This window comes from Canis aureus, chromosome 32 (assembly GCF_053574225.1).
Source record: "Canis aureus isolate CA01 chromosome 32, VMU_Caureus_v.1.0, whole genome shotgun sequence".
In the NCBI taxonomy this organism is placed as follows: Eukaryota; Metazoa; Chordata; class Mammalia; order Carnivora; family Canidae; genus Canis; species Canis aureus.
The window spans coordinates 16,029,295-16,048,130 of NC_135642.1; the positions used below are offsets into that span (position 1 = coordinate 16,029,295).

At 39.6% G+C, this 18,836-nt stretch overlaps 1 protein-coding gene across 5 annotated transcripts in view; it reads right to left on the bottom strand.

Moving 5' to 3' along the window:
• Nucleotides 1-17,619, bottom strand: part of SPG11 (SPG11 vesicle trafficking associated, spatacsin) — a 71,794-nt gene extending 54,175 nt beyond the window's left edge. For 3 of the 5 annotated variants that reach the window (XR_013370122.1, XM_077880906.1, XM_077880909.1), the window contains exons 1-8: nt 17,300-17,619; nt 14,477-14,661; nt 12,835-13,059; nt 11,235-11,436; nt 7,132-7,269; nt 6,513-6,961; nt 5,326-5,471; nt 1,525-1,657 (exon numbers count right to left, since the gene is read on the bottom strand). Coding sequence is in view for 4 of the 5 variants with exons in the window: in XM_077880906.1 (XP_077737032.1) it covers nt 1,525-1,657; nt 5,326-5,471; nt 6,513-6,961; nt 7,132-7,269; nt 11,235-11,436; nt 12,835-13,059; nt 14,477-14,661; nt 17,300-17,604 (1,783 nt within the window). In the remaining variant the exon portion in view is untranslated. Of the gene's footprint in view, nt 1-1,524; nt 1,658-5,325; nt 5,472-6,512; nt 6,962-7,131; nt 7,270-11,234; nt 11,437-12,834; nt 13,060-14,476; nt 14,662-17,299 lie in introns of those variants that run through there. The other 2 variants (XM_077880907.1, XM_077880908.1) reach the window with 2 other exon arrangements.
• Between the last annotated feature and the right edge of the window lie 1,217 nt (nt 17,620-18,836).

An 18,836-nucleotide genomic window follows, 5' to 3' on the forward strand; every position in this document is an offset into this window, starting at 1 on the left:
TTCCCCTCCCTGCACCCCAGCTCAAATGCCTCTCAAATAAATAAAATCTTTTTTTAAAAAAAAGATTTTATTTATTCATGAGAGGGACAGAGAGAGAGAGAGAGAGGCAGAGACACAGGCAGAGGGAGAAGCAGGCTCCATGCAGGGAGCCTGACGTGGGACTCGATCTGGGGTCTCCAGGATCAGGACCTGGGCTGAAGGCGGCGCTAAACTGCTGAGCCACCCGGGCTGCCCAAATCCCTCTCTTTTTGAAAAGATTGTATTTATTTATTCATGAGAGACACAGAGAAAGAGGCAAAGACATAAATAAAATCTTTAAAAAACATATAAATCAAGTGTCTCTTTGACCTGGAAATTTCACATCTACACATTTATTCCAACAATTTTATATATGTGAAAATACACACACACACACACACACACAGCATTTGTGGCACATTAACTACAGTAAAAGTTGGGATCAGTCTAAAATGCCTAATAGAAACATGGGTGGGTACAAGAAAGAGGTCTATAATATATCACCAAATGAAAAAAAAAAAAAAGATTATAAAACTGTATGTATAAGGAAAAACATACTTTATTACCTTATCCCTCTAAGGTCAGGATGTGCATGGCTACCTGGTCCAAGAATAAAAGCTAGGTTTCCTGTTTATTAAATAGGAGAGTCAAATCTTGAAGTGTTGGTAATGTAGCAAAAAAACTGAAGAGTTAGGCTGAAAAAATTTTTTATAAAGATTTATTTGACAGAGAGAGAGAGAAGAGAGATAGAGAGAGAGAGAGAGGGAGGGAGGGAGAGAAAGAGAGAGAAAGAGGGAGAGAGAGGACACAAGCAGGGGGAGTGGCAGGGAGAGGGAGAAGGGAGCCTGATGCAGGGCTCAATCCCAGGACCTTGGGATCATGATCTGAGCTGAAAGCAGACCTTTAAAGGAATGAGCCACCAGGGAGCCCCTAGGCTGAAAATTTTTGTAACAAGTCTCAATCCATAACTCAACCATCACACTAAATGTCTCAGATAGTTGCAGGGGTGGGTAATTTTGCAAATGAATTTTATTCTCTTTTGAATAAAATTCTCTTGAATTTAAAAGGTCATCTCTTCCTTGCATACTAAAAATACAAAGCACAGTACAAGATATGAACAATAAACACCCCACTTAGAATAAGAACATTTATAGATTCCACCAACTCCCTCAAGATTCCACAAAGCACATAAAATGTCATGACTGAGTTTTGGCAATTCAGTCAGTCATCAGAATGCTCAACAATAATTTGAAAGTGACTAAAAAAATAAAATGATAAATACAAATGTAGAAGCTTTTTCTACTTTTTTTTTCCCCCAAAGATTTTGTTTATTTATTCATGAGAGACAGAGAGACAGAGAGAGAGAGGCAGAGACACAGGCAGAGAGAGAAGCAGGCTCCATGCAGGGAGCCCAACGTGGGACTCAATCCCGGGTCTTCAGGATCAGGCCCTGGGCTGAAGGCGGCGCTAAACCACTGAGCCACCTGGGCTGCCCCTTCTACTTACTTCTTAAATATAAATGAGATGGAAAGTCATCAAACTGATCCGGTACGGAAGATTTTGAGGATGGATTCAAAAGATTTTCTTTGCTCTTCAAAAAGAAATCTACGGTGTCCAGCTGACGATTTTCTATCCCAGCCTGAAACAAGAGAAAATCAGAAAAAAAAAAAATTACAATATGAAAAAATCGGGGATATGGATTTTTTATTCTTTTTTAACGTTAGAATTTAATGCACTGAGACTGCAAGAAACACAAGGCTATCTAGCTGCAATACCCTGGCTCTGGTAAGGATTAGGAAAATGACTATTTATGAAACCTGGGCCAAGTCTCTAACTTTTCTGAAAATCAATTTCTGCTTCAGTAGAAACAAGAGGTTAGACTAGAAAACACTTTGAACTCTACCATCTGTAAATCTATTACTACTCAAAGATAGGTACTTGGGGACCATTATTACAGGTAAGTTAGGGTCCATTTGAATTAAAGTGTTAAAGCAGTGTGATACAAAGTTCTCTGAAAAAGCAAGCTAAAATAGATTCGCCTTTCTAACTAGGCACCTTTTTTTTTTTTTTCTAACTAGGCATCTTGAGTAAGTTTTCCATACAACACACTTAAAAATCACAGATTCTGGGGCGACTGGGTGGTTCAGTCAGGTAAACATCTGCCTTTGGCTCAGGTCATGATCCCTGGGGTCCTGGGATTGAGAGCCCTGTATCAAACCCAGCATCAAACTCCCTACTCAGCAGGGAGCCTGCTTCTCCCTCTCCCTCTAGCTCCTCCTGCTTGTGCCCTCCGTGTCCAATAAATAAAATCTTTAAAAAATCAGTCTCACACACACATTTTTTTTTTTAAGATTTATTTATTCATGAGAGATGCACAGAAAGGCAGAGACACAGAAGAAGCAGCAAGCTTCTCTCAGGGATCCCAATGCAGGACTGGATCCCTGGACTGGGATCACACCCTGAGCCAAAGGCAGACGCTCAACCACTGAGCCACCTAGGCGTCCCACACACACACCTTTTTTTTTTTTTTTTTAAAGATTTTATTTTTTATTCGTGAGACACAGAGAGAGAGAGAGAGAGAGAGAGAGGCAGAGACACAGGCAGAGGGAGAAGCAGGCTCCATGCAGGGTGTCTGACGTGGGATTCGATCCCAGGTCTGCAAGATCAGGCCCTGGGTGGGGAAGGTGGTGCTAAACCCCTGAGCCACCCGGGCTGCCCTACACACACTTTAAATGCAGGAAACAAATTAAAAAATCCTCCCAGGATAAAAATTAGTCCAAAGACAAATCCAGAAACGTACCAGCTCTAAAACCAACTGTGGTCTGAAGGATTCTGCATCTTTCTGATGGCCTAAAGCAGGTGTTGGAAGACTAAGGCCCATCAACCAAATTCAGCCCTTGCCTGTTTACATAAATGAAGTTTTATGGGAACACAGCACAGCCATTCACCCATCATTTACATATTCCCAATGGCTACAATGGCACATCTGAGTAGTTGCAATAGAAACCTACTTGCAAACTCTTAAATACTTACCATCTGATTTTTTACAGAAAAAGTTTGCCATTCCTACCCTAAAGCACTGTGCCTAAGAATTATTTGGAGAGTTCATTTAAATGTAAATTGCTTGCCACCAGAGTTTCTATTTTAGTAGGTCTGAGGTAGGACATAATCTACACTTCTAATAAATCTCCAGGTGATGGTGATGCTGTTAGTCTAAGGATCATACTTTGAAGTTCTGTTCTGATGTTAACAGACCAGGCAGGTTGAGGTGGGAGGTACTGGTGGAAGTTCCATATGGATGGAGGAAAAGGGAGGATAAACCTAGAGTCCATACAAAGCGACACTGTCCAAAAACCGTAAGCTAGAAAAACTGCCCCCAAATGGAGACCCTAAAAACAACAACAAAAAAACAAACAAAACTGCCTTTGCTCTGATTGGTGGGAGGAAAAACTGAATTGTATATGAGTAAATAAGATAATTTTTTTTTAAGATTTTATCTTTTCATGAGAGACAGAGAGAGAGAGAGAGAGAGAGGCAGAGACACAGGCAGAGGGAGAAGCAGGCTCCATGCAGGGAGCCAGATGTGGAACTCAATCCCAGGACTCCAGGATCATGCCCCAGGCTGAAGGCAGGCACTAACCCGCTGAACCACCCAGGGATCCCAGTAAGAGAATATTGTTGTTCTTAGATGATCTATGCCAAAGTACTTGAAGAGTTACAAAGTTAGTAACTTTTTAATAGTTTGGCAAAAACAAGAAGTACACAGTCAAGACAAAATGTTAACAGCTGATGAATGGTGAAGGGTAAGTGGATGTTCATTTCAGTATTTTTTGCAATTTTTTCTGTAAATTTGAAAATTCTCAAAATAACATATTTAAAAACAATGAACAAGGTGCCTGGGTGGTTCAGCAGATGCCTTTGGCTCAGGTCAAGATCTCCAGTTCCTGGGGTCCAGCTTTGTATGGGGCTTCCTGCTCAGCAGAGTCTGCTTCTCTCTCTCCCTCTTTCTCTCCCCACCCCCACCATTCATTCTCTCTCTCAAGTAAATAAATAAAAATCTTAACAACAACCACAAAAAGCCAAAACAATGACCAAACAGTAATAATTGAAATCAGATGCTCAAAGGATGTTTCTTTTTGGAGTAATGAAAATGTTGTGGAATTAGTGTTGATAGTTATAAGACCCTGACTAAAAACTACTGGATTTATACTTTAGATGGGTGAATTTTAGTATGTGAATTATTTTATTTTTAAAAACATATTATATTTATTTATTTGAGAAAGCAAGTAAGAGCACACAAGCAGGGGGAGCTACAGAGGGGGAAGGAGAAACAGACTCCCCACTAAGCAAGGAGCCGGACACGGGGCTCACTCCTAGGACTCCAGGATCATGACCTGAACCGAAGGCAGATGCTTAACTAACTGAGCTACCCAGGCATCCTGAAATTATATTTCAATAAAGCTGTCGTTAAAAATACAAATATAAGCATAACATTATTAACTTTCAGTTTTTGACCTTTCAGGGGCTGTGTGGTATAGAGAAAAGTACCCTAACTTTGATTCTACATCCAGCTCTTATCAGTACTGCTATGGGCCACTTAGTCAACCATTCTGAGCCTAAGGTGTTTCATCTGTAAAATGAAATGAGTAAAAACTATCCAACCCATCTCATGTGGTTATTTTAAGACAAAACTAGATAATGCATATAAGATGGTGCACTATAGGGCAGCCGGGTGGCTCAGCGGTTTAGCGCCGCCTTCAGCCCAGGGTGTGATCCTGGAGACCTGGGATTGAGTCCCAAGTTGTCGGGCTCCCTGCATGGAGCCTGCTTCTCCCTCTGCCTGTGTCTCTGCCCCTCTCTCTCTCCCTGTGTCTCTCATGAATAAATAAATAAAATCTTAAAAAAAAAAAAAAGAGGGTGCACTATAAAAATGCTATACAAATTCAGGTTATGTTGCTTCTACAGCTGGAGAGAGAGTGGGGACCATAAGGCAGAAACAAAAGATTACTCTTATTCACCCTTTCTATAGCTTGCTTCCCCTTTATTTAGTCTTACCAATTTAATGTTGCCTCCATTCCTTGCAACTTTTTATTTCTTAGTGTTTGTTATAATTTTATATCTTTTAAGGCCAAAAAGGGTAAACTGCTAAGCAGAATCAGGTAATAATCAGAACTAAGCAAATGGTTGGGTAAAGACTATAATTCTTTTTGCTGCTAGGCTAAATGAATTCTCCCAAATCTTCAGTCAAATAAGAGTATATGACAGAAAATAATCAAGCAAAGTCATACAGACATTTAATTTTGTTACCTCCAGCGCATGTATGGGGATTGAGCACCTCCCCCAACCATTGAGATGGCAAAGAGAGTCCACAGTGCTGGCACTTCCATGGATCATTAGTCTATTTAAAAACTCCTCCTGAGTCAATCCAAACAAAATCAGGGAGAGTCCATTTTCTACAAGGAAAATAAAAATTACCTTAAATAAATTATGAGGACTTAGGTTTTAGGATTATAACACAAATTTCTAATTAATACTTCAGTGCCATAATTATAAATATATTTATTGGACACGATACTACTATGACCATAGTTCATTTGATGTTTTAATGTTTTTAAAGAAGAGTTTTATTTTTTAAACATGGACCATAGGATACATTCTAGCAACAACAATGGACCCTATGAAATAGTACTAAATCTCACTTTTCTACTTTCTATTATCCTACACAATCAATCCCTGGAATTTTAAACTATTTACGAAGATGTTACATTTCTGATTTACTAAGATAAAACAAAGAGCATGCTCTCGAGACAAAGAAATACATAATTACCAAAATTTGGGTATTAAAGGAGATAAAGATAGTTCAATCACATCATGTAATAGCTTTATAGGAGGTTATAGTATAAATGCTGAATGAATATGTATCTTAAATATCAAACTCAAATGTCTACAGGCCCAAACAGGTGGTGAGACAAGTGCAAGAAGAGCCTAATGAGAACCCATCTAAGAGAACTGAAATTCAACTCCAACACATAAGTTACTATGCAGGAATGCAGGCCTAGTGTTGCCAGATCTTATAATTTTTCAGTAACAGCTAGAAATCCTTTAATTTTACATGTTTATAATAAAGTCTTTTTTTAAAAAGCCTAGATAGTGCAAGCCAAACAAAATAAATCTGCAGTTCATAGGTGGCCCACAAGCAGCCAGCTTGCAACGTTTGCTTGCACAGAGTCAAGTCAAGACTCCCTGGATTAAAACCAACCTTTATTACTCTTAAAACTTTCTCTGACTTGGTATCTGAACATTTAGCTGAGCAAAAATAACCTTAATTAAAAATCAAACACAGGAGACAAGAGTACCAAAAGCAACACTAAATTTCCCTCGTGAAGATTACCACTTAGAAGAGTAGGCACTGACATCACCAGAGCAAAAATAAAATATGTTAAGAAAGCACACCTCTCAGCAATGGATTTCAACCTGATACAAGACAGTCTCACCTGTCAAAACAAGGCACAGCTGCTGGTCTCCACTCATATCTATAGGAATACACCTTTTGCCAAGGGAAAAACACTGGATACCCTGGGTCTCCAAATCCCAAAGGACAATGGTGCAGCCCATCTTTTCCACTGCCCAAGTAAACAGTACACTGAATCCTGTCACAGACATACATGTAAGCTCAACAGGTTCCTTTAGTTCACTAATGTTCATTATTTTCCATGATCTTCCTGGGTCACCGGTGTTGGCATGATCTTTCTGTGGAAACTTGTAGTGGCTATGCATTTCATCCTGTGGGATGAAGGCCCAGCCTGGTGTACTAGTACTGTGGTAACCAGATTCCGGTGACTCCAAATGCAAAATATTCTGGAACCATGGAGCACAACAGGGAACCTCCCATTTGGAGCTCTTTATTATTTCATTCAGTGATGATAGCTGGGCTTTCCAAGACCTGGAAGATAGGGTAGAACTCACACCTGTTACAGTGAAAGGCACTAAATAAAATACTAAATCAGGAAGATGATGCATTAAAAAAAGAAGTGTCTACTTTTGTAAAGCCCTTTAGTAAAAAGGACACAATATGGAAATAATAAAGTAAATCCAAAGAAGGAGTTTCTGTACCTATCAACTTGAAAGGAAAACTTGGTCAGTTTCATGTTGTAGTCAGAATTAACAGGATCATCTTCATCGATCCCCTCAGGGCCTTCAATAGGAATGTCTTCTAGAGTTCTTTCACACAGTAGGTGTCCTGGGTGTTGCCTACATTTTAAAATGATAGCCATGGTCAACAATGATGATCAAATCCAAATCTGTATTAGTACCACTCCTATTAAAAATGGGTGGGAGGAGGTGTCACTCAGAAGAAACAATACAGACAATAAGTTTCTGCAAACAGGGCTCTTAATCTCCAATGCTTATAGCAGAATGCTAAAGTCAGCCTTAAGGATTTGACCCATTTATAACTATGTGTGGTAATGAATTATTGTGGTGTTCATTTCATAATATATACATACAGATTCTGAATCATTATGTTATACATCTGAAACTAATATAATGTATGTCAATTATATCTCAATTAAGAAAACAATAATTTGGGATCCCTGGGTGGCGCAGCGGTTTGGTGCCTGCCTTTGGCCCAGGGCGCGATCCTGGAGACCCGGGATCGAATCCCACATCGGGCTCCCGGTGCATGGAGCCTGCTTCTCCCTCTGCCTGTGTCTCTGCCTCTCTCTCTCTCTCTCTCTCTGTGACTATCATAAATAAATAAAAATTAAAAAAAAAAAAAAAAAAGGAAAACAATAATTTGGCACATATGGGCAGTTAGCTTTATGAAGAGATAAGAGCACTTATTGTATACTATATTGCAGATGTTGTGATAAAAACTTCATATAAACTAGCCTTTCAACAACCTTCTGAGGTAAATATACCCTCATTTTATAGATATGGAAATGAAGGCTCAGAGAAACAGTGGAGCTGGATTTGAAACAGGTCAATGTGACTATAAAACCCAGGCTACTGGGACGCCTGGGTGGCTCAACATTTGAGCATCTGCCTTTAGCCCAGGAAGTGATCCTGGAGTCCAGGGATCGAGTCCCACATTGAGCTCCCTGCATGGATCCTGCTTCTTTCTCTGCCTATGTCTCTGCCTCTCTCTCTGTGTCTCTCATGAATAAATAAAAATCTTAAAAAAAAAAAAAAAAAAAAGGCCCAGGCTTCTAAGTGCTCACAATACTGTCACCACAAAGTAAGATTTAGGCTGAGACCAGGGAATCCTTGGGTGGCTCAGCAGTTTAGCGCCTGCCTTTAGCCCAGGGTGTGATCTGGAGTCCTGGGATCAAGTCCCACATCAGGCTCCCTGCATGGAGCCTGCTTCTCTCTCTGCCTGTCTGTCTCTCATGAATAAATAAATATAAATCTTAAAAAAACATAGGCGAGACCAGGGCAATGTATTAGAAAGATAAAAAGAACTAGAAAGATAAAATACAAGTGCAGGTGTATGTGCAAGAGTATATGCAGGAAAAGGGCTGTCACATTTGAGAAACACAAAGGTGGTTAAGGTAGCACAGAGGAAAAAATGGTAAAATTAGTATAAAATTACAAGTGGAAGGGGTGTTAGTAAGAAAAGTAGATGAAAAGCAAGGTGGTATGAGATGAGGCTGGTAGGATACAGTGCAGTGCTTGATGGACTATTAACGATTTTTAGTTTCATTTTGGTGGGTGGAAGCTAAATAAGGGTTTTAAACAGAAAAGCAATCTGATCAGATACAGAAGAGTAGCTGGGGGAGAAAGAGAGGCATTTAAACACCCTGAGCAACTTAAATTACTATTAACCCTTTCAACAATTTGAAGGTAGTATGTTATTAAACATGTATCAAGGTGATAAGTTAGAGAAGGCAGGAGGACAGTGTGAAAAAACGATGCATGGAAAAGGTAGTTTCCAAACAAAAGGTGGATACCTTGTCCCCACATGTTAATACCTGGCTATTCCTCTGAGAAGCTATCCATTTTAACAATATCACTCTGCCTATCGTACAGAGCATGAAGTTGAGGGGGTAAAAGCAGACATCAGGAGACCAATTATGAGCTGTTATCTTACCTTAGTTCAGGTAAGTGATGACAGTGGCATGGAGGAGAGTGATAACACAGGAGTTAAGTGTATTCAAGAAACATTTAAGGAGGAGGAATGACTAGGACCTGGTGATTAATTAGATATGGATGTAATACTTAAAAGAGGTTCAAGATTTATATATATATTTCTTATATATATCTCTTATATCTTTAAGATATCTTTAAGATATCATATATATATATATGGAAATGGAAATGGAAAACAGTCTCTAAGAAAGAAGGAAGAATTAGGATCCAGAGTACAGAGGGATGGGCCTTCATAGAAGGAGAGGAATCATTGTAATAAGAGGTAAGACAAGAAGATGGGTATAGGAAAGCAGGTTTGTAACTTAACGTGAGAAACTGAGGGAGCTCTCATTAGATTCTACTTCCTTTATAAGTAGGAGGCAAAGTCACCCAAGATTTGGGGGCAAAGAGATGAGCAGAGACCTGGGGAAAATGGAGGTTTAAAAACATTATTGTAAAGAATGGGCTCATGAAAAATTAAGTTTCCAGGTAATATTCAGAGACCACTTGAAGGTAGCAAAAGTGAACTTACAGTGCTATCAATTTTCCTTTGTTTGAGGTTTTCTCACAAGTGCCTGGTTGCTTGGGTACAGGGACAGAGAAGGCAGAGTAAAAAAAAAAAAAAAAGATTTTGTCAAACCAAGTGCTACCATAGAGCAGGAGCAAGAATTTAGGGTACATGTTAAAAAGGGATTGAAATGGGGGCCAGAATCCATGTTGGAAAGGGAAGGAAGTGAAGATGAGAGTGGGAAGGTCAACTGACTGAAAATTCCAATGATGTCAGACGACAAGTAGAGTGGGAGTACTTGAGTAAGTGACACAGAAAGTTTGGAAGGTTGTGGTTAGAAAATGAGACATGTAGGTAGTGATTTGGGGGAGGAATAGTTTCAAACAACTCAAAGTCAGGAAGAGAGTATGGGAGTGGACAACTAAAGTAAATTGGAAGAAAAAGTCACTGACAATGAACTGAAAGAACAAACCATGAGTTTGGGTTCTCAAGGAGTTTACAAAGTCTATGGGAAACATGAAAAAAAATTAGAGAAATAATACGACACTATACAATTAAGTGCCAAACGGTAATTCAAAGCCAAAGTGCTACAGAAGTTCAAAGAGAAAAAAAAATGATAAAATTAGTATAAAATTACGAGTGGAAGGGGTGTTAGTAAGAAAAGGCCTCATGAGAGAGGTAGATCTTAAAAGATAAAATGAGAAGGAGAGACTGACATTCTGTATTCCGGCGGGGGGAAAAGAGCTAGAACCAGGAGTGAAGAAAAAGAAACACTTTTCAACCAACTTACAAAATCAGAAGTAACTAGAATATCTAAATAAAAAAAGCAACATAAATAAGCAGTCATTTTTTACTAATATATTTTAGATTGCCACAAGTGTGGGTCCTTCAAGGGAAACACCTGAGGAAATCCTCAGTTGGAGAAATCTAGCTTAATATATCTTATCAAAGTTCTTTAAGAGTAAAGTAATCCCTAAGGCTGCCAGGATCCCAGACACATAAGCAGCAATTTTAATACGGTAAACACCTTTATCTTCTATTCTAATGTAGGGCAAAAAGTAGGTAAATAATGTATTAAAGCCAACTATGCTGTTGTACATTATGTACTTTATTATTTTTTAAGTTGTGCTTGATTACTTAATAACATGATATAACCGATATGTAATAACATATACAAATCATAATCACAACTTTGATATATATTAAGAAATAAAAAGGTAGCCAATGGTCTTTTGCACAATTTTACAATAACAATCTATGTAGTAGCTAGAACACAATCTCACTGAATAGAGAAATAAAACTTTTTTTTTTTTTTTTTAAGATTTTACTTACTTTTTCATGAGACACAGATTGAGAGAGGCACAGACAAAGGCAGAGGGAGAAGCAGGCTCCATGCAGGGAGCCTGATGTGGAACTCGATCCTGGGTCTCCAGGATCACACCCTGGGCTGAAGGTGGCGCTAAACCGCTGAGCCACCCGGGCTGCTCTAAAACTGGTTTAAAAAAAAGCTAACAAGTACATTTTTAACCTCTTATGGCTTTAATTATTTACCTTAAAGCAGAGATTGCAGTAACCTACATACCTGAAATACAAGTTTAGGTTAAGAGCAACTGCAGAGTTGAAGGAGCTGACAATCACTACAACATCTAGGTCTTGAGACACTTTCAGTGAAGTAAAGGAAGAAATCTTGGCTGGTTCCTGTTGCTGTTCATTACACATATCTTCTTGGTGAAGTGCTAAATCCACGTGAGCTACATGTCTTCCATCCACAATGTCAAAAATGTCTTTGAATCAGAGTTAAAGAAAATACCAGTCTTAAGTATGCCTCACCACTTAAAGCAGAAGATGGGATGGAGTTCAGACTTCATGGCTGCAACCTTATAGATATAGTAACAAAGGGAACAGTGGACACTGAGGCAGCCTTCATCACAAGAATCAGAGGACTTATGAAGTTGGTGGCCCCACAGAGTTCATTCAGCAATACTTGCTAAAAATCCACTGTGCCGGGCCTTGATTGATACCCTGCTAATATTTTCCACTAGTTTTCTATAACAATGCTAAGAGAAATATGTATTGTGAGCCACATCTGTCATTATACATTTTTTAGTAGCCTTATTAAAGTGAAACCAGTGAACCTAATTTTAATAATACATTTTACTTAATCCAATATATCCAAAATATTACCATCTCAACATGTAATTGATATAAAAAATTAAGATGCTTTACAACTTTTCATAAAAATGTTCAAAATTTGGTATTTTACACCTACAGCAAATCTGTTTAGACACTAAACTTTCATTGAAAATACCTGATCTGTACTTAAACTTCATTAAATTCACATTCGAGAACTTAAATATACTTAAAAGTTCTCCAATAACTGAATAAAGCATCAGCTTTTAAATTTAAAGTAATTAAGTAAAATTAAGAATTCCATTTCTCAATCACAGTAGCCAATTTCAAGTGCTCAATAGACATATAAGCCTCGTGTCTACCTTGCTGGACAGCACCATCTATTATCTGGCAACAAAGATGAAGTTAATGCAACATTTTATGACATTTTTACAAAAGAAATTTTAATAAAGGCTATTTTATATTTAAGTAGAAAAACCACCCCTTTAATTCAGAAATAAAAGTTCCACAATCATGTAAAGGGTCATTTCTCAAGTCTTCAAAAACAATTTTGCTGATAATCTATGGATCTATAGAGACAAAAAGAAACCCCTAATATTTCCAAAACCAAATTAAAAGTGGTTAAGCAAACCCTATGATTCACTAATATGATGGAATCATTAGAGATAAGTGGATTGTATTCATACATGAAAATGTATGTATCACACCTAAGTAGTTCTCAAAATACTTTCTAGAACAAGCACATAGATATTTAACAAGCATGTTTTGAATAAATAGGTAATACAGAGCATATGTAATTTAAAAACACAAATAAGTTGGGATGATTAGGCCTATGGAAAAAAATGTACTTACTAGAAAATATTTCAGTGGAATATAAAGCAATATAATGATTATTTTAAGTTCATGAAGATCTTTTTCCCTGGAAAATTGTACTGAAAAACTAACCATTCTACCTATATACCAGTCCCTAAAACTAAAAGCCTAAAAAAGGTTCACCTTTCCAGGCACATCCCCTCTCCGCCGCATATCCCCATCTTTACTGCCAAGGATACAGATCCAGCCTAAACTACTCAAAACAAAAAGAATTCCTCTGCAGAGCTGCACATCAATGATCCTGTCCACTGCCTGTGCAGGCAAGGGTAACGTGAAACAGTTGAGTACTCTGATCTCAGCATCTCTTTCAGGAAATATAATGTGTAGGACAATACATTTATTGATGAACAATAATGATGTGTTATTGTGAAATGACAGAATTCTCAAAGATAAAAAGGAAACACCTAGGAAACAAAATGATATTATTTCAAACTTACTGGTCACAATTTTACAGTTGGTAATTCTGATTTTGTGAACACAAACAGGTAAAACAAAAAAGAAACAGCACTTTGTCCAATTTGAAGCAGTTATGATCATACCCACCTAAACAAGTGATTGATTACTGGTAGGTAGGAGGTAAGAGGATGAATAAAAATAGCCTACAACAGGGACACCTGGGTGACTCAGCGGCTGGGCGCCTGCCATCGGCCTAGAGCGTGAGTGATCCCAGGATGGAGTCCCATATCAGGCTCCCTGCATGGAGCCTGCTTCTCCCTCTAGCCTGTGTCTCTGCCCCTCTCTCTTTCCTCTCTCTCTCTCTCTCTCTCTCTCTCGGTCTCTCATGAATAAATAAATAAAATCTTAAAAAAAAAAAAAAAGAAAAAAAGAAGATAGCCTACAATGTCTCTGTTCCTTCTGTTTACAGCCAGAATCTGGTACCACACCAGAAGTTTCGGGGGAAAAAAAAACAACAAAAAACCATTTATCTCAGGAACCCCACAAGAACAATCACAGGCTTCTTCTTCTTTTTTTTTTTTTTTGAATGAAAAAGAAGGGGGCCCTTGGCTGGCTCAGTCAGAAGAGCATGTGACTCTTGATGTCAGGGTTGTGAGTTCAAGCCCCACACTGGTGGTAGAGATTACTTAAAAAGAAAAAAATCTAAAAGAAGAAAAGGATCCTTAAAACCAAGGGTATTGAGTATGCTACTGCCTTAAATATAGAAGCCTGAGTGCTTTGATTTCTGTTCCCTGCAGCCCTCAGGATGGGTAATCAGTCTAGATCAGCACTATCCAGTAGAAATATTATCAGCCGCAAATGCGAACTGCACTTGTTCTAGTAGCTGCATTAAAAAAAAAACAAACAAAAAAAAAAACAGGTGAAACTAATTTTTACATATTATTTACCCCGTTACATCCAAAATATAATTTCAACATGTAATAAATATAAAAAAAACTATTTATGAGATATTTTACTTTCTTATTCTTTTTTTTTTTTTTTTTTTTTTAAGATTTTATTTATTGATTTGTGAGAGACACAGGGAGAGGGAGAAGAAGCAGGCTCCATGCAGGGAGCCCGATGCAGGACTCGATCCTGGGAAACCAGGATCACGCCCTGGGCCGACGGCAGACACTCAACCACTGAGCCACCCAGGCGTCCCCTACTTTCTTACTCTAAGCCTTCAAAATCTGGTATGTATTTGACACTTAGAGGACATCTTAATTCACATCAGTCACATTTCAATTGCTCAATAGCCCCATGTGGCTAGTGACTACTGGACAAGGCAAATCTCCCTCTCTGATTTCATCTCTATAAGAACTCTTCCTGGAATATATAAGATTACACAGATTTCAACATGCTAAGAGACCACCTGTAAATACTTACTGATATTTTGATCTTCAATGAGCTTCTGCAATGTCTCCTCACTACAGCTATACAAAATGGTTGCATCACATCTTCCATCTTTCAAATTAAATTCATAGATAAACAGTTCATAGTTTTCACTAAGAGCAAGAAGTTTGGGCTTGTCTGTTGGTGAGCTGCCGTTATGAGAATCCTCCCATATAAAGCTATGGAAAAAGCATAATTATTATATTCTACTATCCACAATAATATTTACCCACAATGGTGAGGGTAGAAGGATAGAATGAGTAAAGAACAATTCTTTAGTTCATCCACTAGCAGCATTAATTCTACATCCAACTTGAGGGAATGTAAACTGCTCTGGGACGTCCCCCTTCCCACCCCTCCCCGAGCCCTGAATCTTCAGGCCAACAATGTAGGAGTGGGTGGTAAAAAAAAAAAAAAAAAAAAAAAAGGTATGGGGTAATAAATGATGGCTGCTTTTATTCCTTCATCAAGGACAAGTTTCAACAACCAAATATGTATATTATTTACAAAAGGTGGTACTATTAACAAAATAGGTTTTGCTAACTGAAATGCTTCCAATGACTTTAAAAAGTGACTATTTTTATTTATAGACTACTAAGACCCCAAGATAGTATACTATAGGTCTGTCCAATAGAACGTTCCATAATGATGGAAGTGCTCTATATATCTGCACTGTCCAATATGGTACCCAACAGCTACACACAGCTACCCAACATCTGAAATGTGAATAGTGCAACTGAGCAAAATGCAAAATTCATTAAGTCACGTGTAGCTAATGGCTACCATGCTGGACAACACAGTTACAGAATTTTTAACGCAGTGCAATGTCAACATATCAACATTGGCTAACAATGGTGGAAAGAGACTAACAAATGATGCTACAGCTTCAAATTAAATAAATCAAATTACATTTAATAAACAAGAGGGGGTGTCCCAGTTAAACGATGACATCTTGATTTCAGCCAGGGTCATGATCTCAGGGTGGTGGGACTGGGCTCCTCCCTCAGGAGGGGTCTGCTTGAGATTTCTCTCCCTTTCCCTCTCCTCCTTTCCATGTGCATCCACACACACCTGTCTAAAATCTTTTTAAAAATAAAAAAATAAAATGAAAGGCCTAATTCTGAAAATACAATGGAATAAGAGGTGGCTACCATGCCAATAGTTTAATCTTTTAAAAAAAGCTTTCTTCTACAGAAGTAGTTTTAGATCTAATTAAAAAAAAAAAAATCAGACTTGATGCTCTAATGTCCTTATTGGAGAAAAAGACTGAAATATTATATATTTCTATCTTTGTGCCTAGACTGATTTTTCATGAACACTCAATTCCTGTTTACAATGAACATCTGGGGAAAAATCTTAATGTCAAATATGGAAAAGAACAAATTAAGATATACTCAAAAGGCAAACTACAGTGACATCCTTTAACATTATTAGCATATGGACTATACTGTCACATGAAAAAAACAGGAAATTTTCAAAAGTAACTGAAGAATGTACAGTGATTTTGACATATATAAGAAAGACCATGTATACTTTAAGATAAGTAGACTCTGAACACTATAAATTTGTTACATTTACATTAAGTGCCTGAATTAAAATTAAATCCAATTCAAATAAAAATAAATCCTTCTGATCCTCCTGCAGTCAACTAATTTCATGCAGTAGCTTATGAACGCCCTCATTATCTCATGTGTGTATGTCTCATCTCCCATTAAGTTCTCAAACATCTAAAGAGTTCTCCCTTTCTCTGCCTCATTTCTTCCTTTACAGGACTGTGTCCACAGGTACTTAACGTAGTTGAATAAACCAACTTCCCCTATGGAGAGATTCTTCTTCCTAGCACCCAGAGATCAGGAGTAAAGAATACAAACGGAGAACAGATTACAGCACTCGCTTATTTATCAAACAAATCTCTACTATCAGGCACTGCTACAGAACCTGGATATTCCAAGATAACACACCTCGAGACTGCTTAATGTTTTAGAAAGGAGATCGTTTCCAAATGTTTTCTATTAAGTAAGAGCCCAGAGATGCTGGAGGGCTGTTAGAAGAGCAAGACACTCTTGACTTTGGGGTTGTTGAGCCCCATGTTGGGTGCAGAGATTACTTACATAAATAAAACTTAAAAAAAAAAAAAAAAAAGCCCAAAGATTCTGAAGCCACTCTCAAGCTTAATGACATTAACTCCCAGAGAGTCACAAAAGTGGAAAGTTAATACATGATTGTAATTGTGTTTTTCTGTCTTCCCAAATCATGCAAGGGTCACATAGAAGCTATCTTACTCAACCTCTTAGGGAATGCTCCTATGTAACAGTAAGCATGTAAGAATATTTGTTGAATGAATACGTAAGTGGGCAAAGTAGACTCTATCAAAGAAAAAGGCGGCGGCGGGGCGAAGCCCACGTGTGACGGAACGATCAGGATGATTCAAATTAAAGATGATCCCCAGCTGCAATCGTTAAAGGATTTTGAATTAAGAGAATGGGCAAGGTACGAGGAACAGTAACGATTATTTAACCTATGCTGAATTAATTTAAGCGCGAGCGCCCAAGCGGGACCTACTCGGGGTTGGCAGCGGCCAGCGGGGGAGCTGGGGCGCCCTCTCCGCGCCCCCACCCGCCCCACGTCGGGGAAGCGAGGGTGGGGCTGCAAAAGCGAGGGACAGGTTCCGTCAGTGTACGCAGTTCCCCTCTGAGGCCTCTCCTGCGGCTGTCATTCCTCCCCCGACCTCCACGCCTGGAGGGGAGCACTGGGGCCCGCCGACCTAAGGCTCCGTACTCCCCCGGCACTGCCCAGCATCCCCCCCGCAGCACTTACTGCCGAAAGGGGCCATTGAGGCAGCAGGCCCCGCCGCTCCGGCCGCCCGGCGCCAAGGAAAGCACCTGCAGGCTGCCTGCAGCTGTTAGGCTCCCCAGAACCTCCTGCTCTCTGTGCAACTGCGCCCGGGAGCCCAACCGCCCGGTTGCCTCCACAGGGACCGGCACCAACAGCATAGGTAGAACCCGTTCCATAGTTTCAGCGCCGCAGCTGCTGCAACCAGCAGCTCTCGCAGCTGCCTCTCCTGCGGCCATCTTGATCCGGCCACCGCTTCCGGTCACCTGAGTCAGCGGCGTCCCGGGCATGCGCGGGGCAGCCCACCCTCCGGAGGACCCGTGACCCGCGGGGACCGCGGGGCTGCCTCGGCCGGTTGCGTTGCTGGCTTTCGCAGGCGGGTGCCAACCACGGCCAAAAGCTACTTCTACCTTTGCTTCGAGCCTGTTTACTTAACTACCCTGGAAGAGTTAAGGGCCTCAGGCAGGCGGGAGCAGCTTTATTCACATTGTGGCGTTCGTCTCTTCCTTCGTAATCTAAATGCTTCCCCGCTCTTGGAACCCGGTTCCTGCCTCTCTCCTTTGATTTTCCTCTTGTGCTGTTTTCTTTTATAGGCCCCGGGTGTTATCATGTCTTTGGTAGTATGCACCGATCCATTCTGAGAGAGCGGATCTGAATGTTGAAGTAAAATAAGGTCTCTTGTAAAGGGAAGGGGAACAGGGTAGTTAACGGGTGGTGGGGGTGGTGATGGTGGTGGTAGAGTTCCTGTTTCATTCCTAGTCTTTTCTCAGGGAAGTTTGGCCCAAGGTCTTCAGGAGCTGGTGAGGAGCAGAGGGCGTGAGGAAAGAATAGATTCTCCTAATAAACATCAGTACCTTTCTTGACCTATTCTTTTCCACAATTAGCTGAGGTCACAACAGTAACCAAAGGCCAGCCCCTGGAGTTGTGCTTTGATTCAGTCTCTTCTTGTTCTAGGACTTTGTAAAATTTTTTTCCTCCCACATTCTTTTCTTCCCTTTTATTGGGGTGCTTTATCATGTGACATTTATGATGTCACTCTCAAAAGAGATCCTCCCTTAACCTACACCAACCTCTGTCACATTTTGCTTCCCCTTTAGAAAATTCTTAGTTGATTCTTTTTAACGCTGTCTGCTAACCCATGTTTCCTCCACCCCACCCCCCAACTTAGCCACCACCTTTATCCAACCCAACAGCAATGTCAACTCGTACTTTCAAGACCTATTCCAAATTTTCTTCTCTGCTTTTCCTCATCACTACTCTTCAATTCTTGCCTGAGCTGATGGAATAAACCTCTGAATATTTTTCTCTGCTTTGCTCCCTTGTTCCTCTAACAAGCAGCAGAGGGATCTTCTAAAAATGAAGTCACATTACATCCCAGTTTAAAATTCTGACTTCCCATTAGTTAGAATCCTGATTTTTAAATCATGGCTTATAGATCTATACCTTATCTACCTCTCTCCAACCTCACCCTTCCACCATATCTGTGTGCCTCAGTCATACTTGCCTTCTTTCCATTCCTGAA